The following is a 12,500-nucleotide window of genomic DNA, read 5'->3' on the forward strand; positions in this document are numbered from 1 at the left end:
AGCTTCAGATAATATATATTGTAATTGGTTTAGTATATTTATAATAACAATCAATAGGATAATTAGTATAATTAGTATTAGTTATAATTAGTATGTAAAGTTTTGTTTCTAATTTTCATATTTTTCATGTTTTTATGTTTGTTGTATTTATGTCCTTTTTTGTCCTTAAATCAATCAATAATTTATAGCAACATTGATTTTTATTCATTATTATTTTTTGGGAAATTATTTAAAAAATGGTGTTATTACTTTTTGTCGTTGCATTTCACTGATTTGCTCTTTTATTCCACTTTTTATTGTTTAAAAAAAATTATATATATTTTAGTATTTTAAGAATGATGTGCTGCGGGGCTGGTAAAACATTAGCTGCGGGGCCGCAAATGGCCCCCGGGCCACACTTTGGACACCCCTGGTGTAAATGTTTAATGTACCCTAATATTTTTTGTTAAAATAAAGCCAATGATGCCATTTTTTGCGGTCTCCCTTATTTAGAAAAGTATCAAAATCCATTGGTATCGAGACAACCCTAGTGCAAATGAATATCAACTCCAAATAACCGTTATGAGCCTCATTGACAACTAATAGTCAGTATCGGTAAAAAACCCAATATCAATTGATGTCTACTTACTGTAAGGATGCGCCAAACAGGTTTGTAAGTGTTCAGTATGCTCAGCATGTCCGGAATGTTCCTGGGCTGCACCTCCAAAGGTGACAGGAAAAATGTTTCACTGAAATGAGCCTTCTTTCAGCCAGATTGAGATCTGACCCATTTTGCATGAGAACATTCCGGAATTGTGAGTTTGAGAGAGTCTCATGTTGCAACTTTTTGGACTGTTTGCATGCATTGAAATGTTAGCGCAAAGGCATGCACGGTATTGAGATGATCCTGCAAAAGAAGCGACTTATGAAAATGCCGTTGTTCCTCCCTCAGGTCCATGTGCACCTCGGCCAGGTATGAGAGACACGAGGCTAACCACATGCTCTTCTAGTAAGTACTCGCTCACGTACACACCTGACACACTCTTCTTCACTGGCTTTGAAACCCCGTTCCCATATGAGTTGGGAAATTGTGTTAGATGTAAATATAAACAGAGTACAATGATTTGCAAATCATTTTCAACCCATATTCAGTTGAAAGACAAGATATTTGATGTTCAAACTCATAAACTTTATTTATTTTTTTGCAAATAATAATTAACTTAGAATTTCATGGCTGCAACACCTGCCAAAGTAGTTGGGAAAGGGCATGTTCTCCACTGTGTTACATCACATTTTCTTTTAACAACACTCAATAAACGCTTGGGAACTGAGGAAACTAATTGTTGAAGGTTTGAAAGTGGAATTCTTTACCATTCTTGTTTTATGTAGAGCTTCAGTCGTTCAAAAGACCGGGGTCTCCGCTGTCGTATTTTACGCTTTATAACGCGCCACACATTTTTGATGGGAGACAGGGTCTGGACTGCAGGCGGGCCAGGAAAGTACCCGCATTCTTTTTTTTACAAAGCCACGCTGTTGTAAGACGTGCTGAATGTGGCTTGGCATTGTCTTGCTGAAATAAGCAGGGGCGTCCATGAGAAAGACGGCGCTTAGATGGCAGCATATGTTGTTCCAAAAACTGTATGTACCTTTCAGCATTGATGGTGCCTTCACAGATGTGTAAGTTACCCATGCCTTGGGCACTAATGCACCCCCATACCATCACACATGCTGGCTTTTGAACTTTGCGTGGATAACAGTCTGGATGATTCGCTTCCCCTTTGGTCCGGATGACACAATGTCGAATATTTCCAATAACAATTTGAAATGTGGACTCTTCAGACCACAGAACACTTTTCCACTTTGCATCAGTCCATCTTAGATGATCTCGGGCCCAGAGAAGCCGGCAGCATTTCTGGATGTTGTTGATAAATGGCTTTCGCTTTGCATAGTAGAGCTTTAACTTGCACTTACAGATGTAGCGACAAACTGTATTTAGTGGCAGTGGTTTTCTGAATTGTTCCTGAGCCCATGTGGTGATATCCTTTAGAGATTGATGTTGTTTTTTCACACAGTGCCGTGTGAGGGATCGAAGGTCATGGTCATTCAATGTTGGTTTTCCGACCATGCCGCTTATTGGGAGTGACTTCTCCAGATTCTCTGAACCTTTTGATGATATTATGGACCGTGGATGTTGAAATCCCTAAATTTTTTGCAATTGCACTTTGAGAAATGTTGTTCTTAAACTGTTTGACTATTTGCTCACCCAGTTGATGACAAAGGGGTGTACCTCGCCCCATCCTTTCTTGTGAAAGACCGAGCATTTCTGGGGAAGCTGTTTTAATACCCAATCAAGGCACCCACCTGTTCTCAATTAGCCTGCACACCTGTGGGATGTTTTAAACAAGTGTTTTAGTATTTATGGCCACCTTTCCCAACTTCTTTGTCACGTGTTGCTGGCATCAAATTCTAAAGTTAATGATTATTTGCAACAAAAAAAAAATGTTTATCAGTTTGAACATCAAATATGTTGTCTTTGTAGCATATTCAACTGAATGCGGGTTGAAAAGGATTTGCAAATCATTGTATTCTGTTTATATTTACATCCAACACAATTTCCCAACTCATATGGAAACGAGGTTTGTACATGCTGACATTACAATTTAACCTCTTAAGGCCCAAGCTGTTTGTTTACATGCTATTTTTATTTCTCTTTGCTATTTGGGCTTATTGGACCCTAATTAGAATAAAAACTAAAAATCATCTTTTGATATGATGTACTTAGTACATAAGTACACAAATGTGTACTTATGTACACATTTTTATTTTTACACTTTTTTTTTCGAATTCCATTGTATGTTATACTCTTCTGAGACCACCAGATGGCAGTATAAGTGTCCATATGTCGGCATAAGACCCCAATTCAGTAGTGTACACAATTTTGGAATTAAGAGCTAAAAGGTGCTGTCCACGCATGTGGCCATTAAGGCTATTAGAGGGGAACTGTACTGTTTTGGGGGTATTTTGCCTATCATTCACAATCGTTATGAAAGACATGACAACATTTTTTAATGCATTCCAAATGTTAAATACATTTGATCAAAAGTCTGCTTACACTGGAGCCTATAGGAGCCGTTTAATTGTGCCTATAGAGATCTTAAAAAAAAACATCCAAACACCTCCATTAGGGTTTTATTTACATGATGTAAATATATATTCATTTATAATAACATTGAATATTTACGTATTTTGATCATTCACTTCAAAAGCGTATCATAATGTTTGCTTGTTTTTCTTCATCACTGATTTCTGCTAACTGCAGCCTTTATTAGAGCCAACAAACATAATAAAGCATCACTTACTGTGCAAGGTCGGCTGTCATTAGGATGCCGACTGCAAGTACAAGCACTTTTTGTGTCCTTCTCGCCAGTTCCAGGTCCTAAATGGCTGTCAAAGTGCTCCAACTTGTCAGATTATATCACCTTGTGTCCAGGTGAGAAGCATGATTTATGAGCTAGAATAAACTTACAGGGAGCAGGGAAGCGAGGAAGCAGCAGACCACTCGATGATGTAAACATCGGCAGGCAGGAATTGATCATGTCGCCGATATAAATAGTTAGTCAGTGTTAGCGCTTATATTACCAATATTACTAATGCTTGGTTAATATTTAAGTAGCAAAATATAAATGGAGTATCGTTTGCTCTTTTTGAATGGTTGTTTATCTGGTTTTATGGGCAAAATAGTGGAGCTCCAGTTGGCACACTTTATTTACGTTTATATAGTATTTAGAATGCATTACACAAAAATCCATCCGTCGTCATGTCTTTCATAATGATTGGCAAAATTCCCCCCAAAAAGTGCAGTTCCCCTTTCACATCATGCTACATGTAGTTTAGCGTAATATTACTCAGAGGGAAAAGAAATACTACATGATCAAACCTACAGCTCTCACGTCTGTATCTGACTGACGGATAGTTGGCAGAGCTCTATTTTTAGATGTGTAGCAAAACCGGAATTTTACTGACTGTATGCGTGGTCATAATAATTTATTAAATGAAGTTCATGATGCAGTAAGTTGAATGATGCAGATATGTTTGTTTGTGGATACTTTCTAAAATGCTTCAGCCTGAGAGACTTTGCATGTGTAAGTCATAAGAGACTATAGTTAGTTGGTACTTGTTTATATTGACAAAAAATGGGTTGTACTTGTATAGCGTTTTTCTACCTTCAAGGAACTCAAAGCGCTTTGACACTATTTCCACATTCACCCATTCACACACACACACACACACACACACATTCACACACCGATGGCCGGAGCTGCCATGCTAGGCCCCAACCACGACCCATCAGGAGCAAGGGTGAAGTGTCTTGCTCAAGGACACAACGGACGCGGTGAGGTTGGTAGTAGGTGGGAATCGAACCAGCAACCCTCTGGTTGCTGGAGAGCCACTCTCCGAACCGCGCCACGCCGTCTCCAATGTACTGTACACACATACATTAGTATATATGTGTGTGTATGTATGTATATATATACAAACCCTGTTTCCATATGACTTGGGAAATTGTGTTAGATGTAAATATAAACGGAATACAATGATTTGCAAATTCTTTTCAACCCATATTCAGTTGAATATGCTACAAAGACAAGATAATTCATGTTCAAACTCATAAACTTTGTTTTGTTTTTTTTGCAAATAACAATTAACTTAGAATTTCATGGGTGCAACACGTGCCAAAGTAGTTGGGAAAGGGCATGTTCACCACTGTGTTACATCACATTTTCTTTTAACAACACTCAATAAACGTTTGGGAACTGAGGAAACTAATTGTTGAAGCTTTGAAAGTGGAATTCTTTACCATTCTTGCTTGACGTACAGCTTAAGTCGTTCAACAGTCCGGGGTCTTGTTGTCGTATTTTAGGCTTCATAATGCGGCACACATTTTCGATGGGAGACAGGTCTGGACTACAGGCGGAACAGGAAACTACCCGCACTCTTTTACTACGAAGCCACGCTGTTGTAACACGTGGCTTGGCATTGTTTTGCTGAAATAAGCAGGGGCGTCCATGATAACGTTGCTTGGATGACAACATATGTTGCTCCAAAACCTATATGGACCATCAATACCGCCTTCACAGATGTGTAAGTTACCCATGCCTTGGGCACTAATACACCCCCATACCATCACTGATGCTGGCTTTTGAACTTTGCACCTATAACAATCCGGATGGTTATTTTCCTCTTTGTTCTGGAGGACACCACGTCCACAGTTTCCAAATATAATTTGAAATGTGGACTCGTGCGTCCACAGAACACTTTTCCACTTTGCATCAGTCCATCTTAGATGAGCTCGGGCCCAGCAAAGCGGGCGGCGTTCCTGGGTGTTGTTGATTAATGGCTTTGGCTTTGCATTGTAGAGTTTTAACTTGCACTTACAGATGTAGCGACCAACTGTAGTTACTGACAGTGGTTTTATGAAGTGTTCCTGAGCCCATGTGGTGATATCATTTACACACTGATGTGGCTTTTTGATACAGTACCGCCTGAGGGGTTAAAGGTCCGTAATATCATCACTTACGTGCAGTGATTTCTCCAGATTTTCTGAACCTTTTGATGATTTTACGGACCGTAGATGGTAAAATCCCTAACTTCCTCGCAATAGCTCGTTGAGAAATGTTGTTCTAAAACTGTTCGACAATTTGCTTACAAATTGGTGACCCTCGCCCCATCCTTGTTTGTGAATTACTTAGCATTTCATGGAAGCTGATTTTATACCCAATCACTGTGACGTCTGGGTGGCGTGTGTTTGCGTTCTCGTGGTGCAGCAGTGATGGAACACAGCGTTAAGGTAGGAATGAAGATTTATTCCCAACTACAAAAACAAACTAATAACAGAAATACTGGCACCTAGGCACTAAAGACAAAACAAACAGAACTAGCGTGGAAGCTAGAATGAACTGAAAGCGCTAGTATGTAAACTAGGAACACGTAAACAAACAAAATAGCATGGAAGCTAATAGGGGGAAAAAAGATAGTTACCACAATGCGGTAACTAAGATGTCACTTGTTGCGTGTAGCAAACTATAGTCCGAGAACGAAAGGCAAACAAAGAAATCATCAGGGGCAGGTGCGCGTGATCAAAAACAGGTGACACTGAATGCGTTACTAGGCAACCGAAACAAACCAGGAAGTGCCACCGGGAACTAAAGATGTCAAATACAAAACAGGCTGTGATAACAAAACAAACAAAACCAGAATATGACATGGTCCAAGACGTGGACCATGACAATCACGGCACATACCTGTGGAATGTTCCATATAAGTGTTTGATGAGCATTCCTCAACTTTATCAGTATTTATTGCCACCTTTACCGATTTCTTTGTCACGTGTTGCTGGCATCAAATTCTAAAGTTAATTATTATTTGCATAAAAAAATAAAGTTTATGAGTTTGAACATCAAATATGTTGTCTTTGTAGCATATTCAACTGAATATGGCTTGAAAATGATTTGCAAATCATTGTATTCCGTTTATATTTACATCTAACACAATTTCCCAACTCATATGGAAACGGGGTTTGTATATATGAGTATGCATGTGTATCTAAATATATATGTATATATTTATCATTTATTTATATACAAGCTCATTAAGTTTGTACATAGAGTGAACAAGGAAGTTCGAGCTCAGAGTAATTTATGATTTAAAGAAAAGGGGTGGGATTAAATAAGTGTATACTTCTTCTCACTCCTTTTCAAATATGTAAAAAAAAAAAAAAAAAAGTCGAATGCTCATTTGTTTTTGTTTTTTATTCTTCATTGTTTTCATTTTGTTATAATAGCCGTTAAGGCTATAGCACTGTATTGGATCATGCTTGCTCTTGTTTGTTTTTTTTTTGTTTGTTTTTTGCATATCCATCCATCCATCCATTTTCTACCGCTTATTCCCTTTCGGGGTCACGGGGGGCGCTGGCGCCTATCCCAGCTACAATCGGGCGGAAGGCAGGGTACACCCTGGACAAGTCGCCACCTCATCGCAGGGCCAACACAGATAGACAGACAACATTCACACTCACATTCACACACTAGGGCCAATTTAATGTTGCCAATCAACCTATCCCCAGGTGCATGTCTTTGGAAGTGGGAGGAAGCCGGAGTACCCGGAGGGAACCCACGCATTCACGGGGAGAACATGCAAACTCCACACAGAAAGATCCCGAGCCTGGATTTGAACCCAGGACTACAGGAACTTCGTATTGTGAGGCAGATGCACTAACCCCTCTGCCCCTCTGCCACCGTGAAGCCCTAATATGTTTTTTGCATATTTGAAATAAAAATATATCAATCAATATCAATCAATGTATATATATATACGTATGTATATATATGTATGTGTATATTGAATATAAGTATATATTTAATCCCTTTTTGTAAATTGTGAACGATTTAAAGGGATGAAAAAAATTGTGATTAGGACGAAAAATAATTTTTTGGTGCAAGTTTCTTTCCCCATTCAAGCTGATAAAAGATAATACTTGTTTTTTGCTGATATCAGTCTGATATCAGTACCGGATCGGGACACCCTTAGGTATCTTTTCCTTGAGGAAAGAGGTTTTTCTTTCAAGACATAATAGAAAAAAAAAAACGTTAACAGTTCAAAAGTGGAACCAAAAACCTTTTTCTTCCTTCTCTGCAGCCCGGACAGTATCGCCAGCTGCTGGTACATCCTGCTCTCTGGGTCCGTCTTCGTCAAGGAGCACATGTACCTGGCCAGGTGTTGGTAAGTGGCAAGCAGCGACACGCACTCACGTAAACTTCCAACAACCTCAGGGCAGTGAGCAGGCATGTGTTCATGTGTGTCGCCAGTTTGATAACTGGGTGGGGGAAGTGTGTGCTGGTAATGGTCACAGCAGGGTGTAGTGAAACAGGTCAGTGTGTGTGTGTGTGTGTGTGTGTGTGTGGAATGTGTAAGGCCGGGCGGAGCAGTGGCTGGCCATGTGTTCCTGTCCAGCCTGGAGCCCGCAAGCACATCCCAGGCAGGAAATGAGCAACACACACACACACTCACACACACTGAGACAGACATAGCAGCGTAGAGCAGCACATATAAACACACACACACACTACTCCGTTGGATGGGACTTTTCTTCTTTGTGGATTTTACTTTTCGTCCATGGACTCCAACAAGTGGACCTGCTGTACAATTCCTTCTCCTGGTTAGTGGTCTTAAACTTCTTTGTTGCCGCTCTTTTTTTTTTTTTTCAAATCATGTGACTCCAGTTCCCTGCTGTGTGTGTGTGTGTGTGTGTGTGTGTGTGTGTGTGTTGTTGTATTTCTACCCTTGTTGAGACATCAACAAGGAAAAGTACCTTCCCTGTGAGGAACGGTGAACAAGTGATGACATAAATCATGGTCCCATTACGGAAAACCATTGCATCTAATAGAGAATGTCTCATTTGCACCCCTGGTGGTGAAATATATCAAATATAGGGTGGTTTCAAAAAGGAGGGATTTGTCAAATTGACTGTGTGTCGGTTTTAAAAGTGCTCCCCCGCTGGTCAACATATGAAATAACAAGTGTGTGTAAACATTTGATGTGGAACGCATATTGGATGCGCGTGTTGTCACCCCCAGATGCCCGAGGACCAGACAGGCAGGATCGCAGCTAAGACGTGATTTAATATACAAAAATAAAAGAATACCAGTGCAAAACAGGCAAAAGAAACGGCGTGCCGAACGCATGATAAGCTAAGCTAAAACTTAGCATAGAGTCCAAAGTCCAAACATTGACGTGCCGAGCGCACAAGAAGCTAAGGCGTAACTTAGCACAGAATTTACAAAGCAGAGAAAACCATACGTGACTGTTGCGTGTCGCAAACCATGAGCCAAGAACGAACTGAGGAAGAATGCAGGCTTAAATACTAAAGTAAAAATCACAGGAGCCAGTGCAGGTGGAACAAATGAAGTCGCCATGGTGATGAACACAAGTCAGGGAACGGAAGAGTCCAACAACAACAAGAAAACACACAAAAAGGACCAAACAACCAAATAATGTAGGATCCGAGCGGCGGATCCTAACAGCTCCCCATCTGGCCAACATATGAAATAACAAGTGTGTGTAAGAAATTTAAATGTGCCACCTTTGGCCAAAATTGATTAAAAATATATATACATAGAGAGGCATAGTGTAATAACTTGAAGTAGATAATGAAAATTAAAAACCAATTACAAACGAAACATGAGCTAAAAGCAGTGTTTTTCTCACAATGTGTCGACTATTTTCTTAGACAATTGGGAACAATTTCTCATATTCTTTGTGTTTCTGTAATATTGCAATATTTTCCCGTCAAATTATTACTTTTTCATGCAAAATGGTGACATTTGTCATATACAATTTTGACTTTTAGCGCAGTATTGCCAATTTTTTCTGTTGTTCTTGTAAAATCGTAAAATTTTAGGAGTAAAATTCCGATTATTATTACAATATTGCCACAATTTAAAGTTTTCTTACAAAATTGTGACTTTCGTCGAGTAAAATTGCGACTCTTTTCATAAAATTGCCAACATTCTAAGCTTTTCTTTTAAAAGTGCGACTGTTATTGAGTAAAATTCCAACTTTTCTCATAATACTGCACACATGTTCAATTTTTCTCGTAAAATTTTGACCTGCATTGACTAAAAGGACGACTTTTATTACAATACTGCCAACATTCTAAGTTTTTCTTGTGAAATGGTGACTGTTATTGAGTAAAATTCCAACTTTTAACATAATACTGCAAACATGTTCAGTTTTTCTCGTAAAATTTTGACCTGCGTTGACTAAAATGACGTCTTATAGTACAATACTGCCAACATTCTAAGTTTTTCTTGTGAAATGGTGACCTTTTTCTTGTGAAATTCCAACTCATTTTTCACAACAAGCTTGTTTATATTTGCATAGTATGTATATATTATTAATGTTGTAAATACAAATCTTTATATATCTATAAAGGGTGGTCCTAAAGAAGTAGGCTTTTTTCGGCGGTCTCAAGAAGGTAACAAATTACATCTGGAATAACAAGTGTGTGTGTAAACATTTGAAGTGCTCCCCGTCTGGCCAACATATGAAATAACAAGTGTGTGCAAGAAATTTAAATGTGCCCCATTTGGCCAAAATGTATTTAAAAAAAATACATAGAGAGGCTTAGTGTAATAACTACAAATAGATAAAGAAGATTAAAAACCAATTACAAACAAAACATTAGCTAAAAGTAGTGTTTTTCTCACAATGTGTCGATTATTTTCTCAGACAATTGGAAACAATTTCTTATATTCTTTGTGTTTCTGTAATATTGCAATATTTTCCCGCAAAATTATAACTTTTTTAATGTAAAATTATTACTTTTTCATGCAAAAGGGTGACATTTGTCATATACAATTTTGACTTCTATCACAATATTGCCCATTTTTTTTTGTTTGTTCTTAAAATAAAATAAAATAAAATAGTGACATTTTCGGAGTAAAATGATGACTTTGGTCATTATTTTGCCTCGTAAAATTGAGATTATTATTACAATATTGCCACCATTTTAAAGTTTTCTTACAAAATTGTGACTTCTGTCGAGTAAAATTGTGACTCTTTTTATAAAATTGCCAACATTCTAAGCTTTTCTTTTAAAAGTGTGACTGTTATTGAGTAAAATTCCAACTTTTAACATAATACTGCAAACATGTTCAGTTTTTCTCGTAAAATTTTGACCTGCGTTGACTAAAATGACGTCTTATATTACAATACTGCCAACATTCTAAGCTTTTCTTTTGAAATGGTGACCTTTTTCTTGTGAAATTCCAACTCATTTTTCACAACAAGCTTGTTTATATTTGCATAGTATGTATATATTATTAATGTTGTAAATACAAATCTTTATATATCTATAAAGGGTGGTCCTAAAGAAGTAGGCTTTTTTCGGCGGTCTCAAGAAGGTAACAAATTACATCTGGAATAACAAGTGTGTGTAAACATTTGAAGTGCTCCCCATCTGGCCAACATATGAAATAACAAGTGTGTGTAAGAAATTGAAATGTGCCACCTTTGGCCAAAATGTATTTAAAAAAAATACATAGAGAGGCTTAGTGTAATAACTAGAAGTAGATAAAGAAGATTAAAAACCAATTACAAACAAAACATTAGCTAAAAGTAGTGTTTTTCTCACAATGTGTCGATTATTTTTTCAGACAATTGGAAACAATTTCTTATATTCTTTGTGTTTCTGTAATATTGCAATATTTTCCCGCAAAATTATAACTTTTTTAATGTAAAATTATTACTTTTTTATGCAAAAGGGTGACATTTGTCATATACAATTTTGACTTTTATCACAATATTGCCCATTTTTTTTGGTTTGTTCTTAAAATAAAATAAAATAAAATAGTGACATTTTCGGAGTAAAATGATGACTTTTGTCATTATTTTGCCTCGTAAAATTGAGATTATTATTACAATATTGCCACCATTTTAAAGTTTTCTTCCAAAATTGTGACTTCTGTCGAGTAAAATTGTGACTCTTTTTATAAAATTGCCAACATTCTAAGCTTTTCTTTTAAAAGTGTGACTGTTATTGAGTAAAATTCCAACTTTTAACATAATACTGCAAACATGTTCAGTTTTTCTCGTAAAATGTTGACCTGCGTTGACTAAAATGACGTCTTATATTACAATACTGCCAACATTCTAAGCTTTTCTTTTGAAATGGTGACCTTTTTCTTGTGAAATTCCAACTCATTTTTCGCAGCAAGCTTTTTTATATTTGCATAGTATGTATATATTATTAACAATTTAAATACAAATCTTTATATATCTAGAAAGGGTGGTCCTAAAGAGGTAGGCTTTTTTCGGCGGTCTCAAGAAGGTAACAAATACAATTGAAATAACAAGTGTGTGTAAACATTTGAAGTGCTTCCCGTCTGGCCAACATATGAAATAACAAGTGTGTGCAAGAAATTTAAATGTGCCCCATTTGGCCAAAATTAATTAAAAAAATATGTATACATAGAGAGACATACTGTAATAACTAGAAGTAGATAATGAAGATTAAAAACCAATTACAAACAAAACATCAGCTAAAAGTAGTGTTTTTTCTCACAATGTGTCGACTATTTTCTCGGAAAATTGGGAACAATTTCTCATATTCTTTGTGTTTCTGTAATATTGCAATATATTTTTGCAAAATTATAACTTTTTTAATGGATAATTATTACTTTTTCATGCAAAATGGTGACATTTGTCATATACAATTTTGACTTTTAGCGCAGTATTGCCAATTTTTGTTGTTGTTCTTAAAATAAAATAAAATAGTGACATTTTCGGAGTAAAATGATGACTTTTGTCATCATTTTGCCAAGTAAAATTCCAATTACTATTACAATATTGCCACAATTTTAAAGTTTTCTTTTGAAATTGTGACTTTTGTCGAGTAAAATTGCGACTCTTTTCATAACATTGCCAACATTCTAAGCTTTTCTTGTAAAAGTGTGACTGTTATT

At 37.0% G+C, this 12,500-nt stretch overlaps 1 protein-coding gene across 7 annotated transcripts in view; it reads left to right on the forward strand.

Moving 5' to 3' along the window:
• rapgef6 (Rap guanine nucleotide exchange factor (GEF) 6) overlaps positions 1-12,500 on the forward strand; it is a 341,924-nt gene that overhangs the window by 74,446 nt on the left and 254,978 nt on the right. For 6 of the 7 annotated variants that reach the window (XM_061891505.1, XM_061891506.1, XM_061891508.1 and 3 more), the window contains exons 3-4: positions 932-988; positions 7,675-7,758. In XM_061891505.1, coding sequence (XP_061747489.1) covers positions 932-988; positions 7,675-7,758 — 141 coding nt within the window. Of the gene's footprint in view, positions 1-931; positions 989-7,674; positions 7,759-7,957; positions 8,195-12,500 lie in introns of those variants that run through there. The other variant, XM_061891510.1, reaches the window with a different exon arrangement.

The sequence above is a fragment of the Nerophis ophidion genome, linkage group LG28 (assembly GCF_033978795.1).
Source record: "Nerophis ophidion isolate RoL-2023_Sa linkage group LG28, RoL_Noph_v1.0, whole genome shotgun sequence".
NCBI lineage: Eukaryota > Metazoa > Chordata > Actinopteri > Syngnathiformes > Syngnathidae > Nerophis > Nerophis ophidion.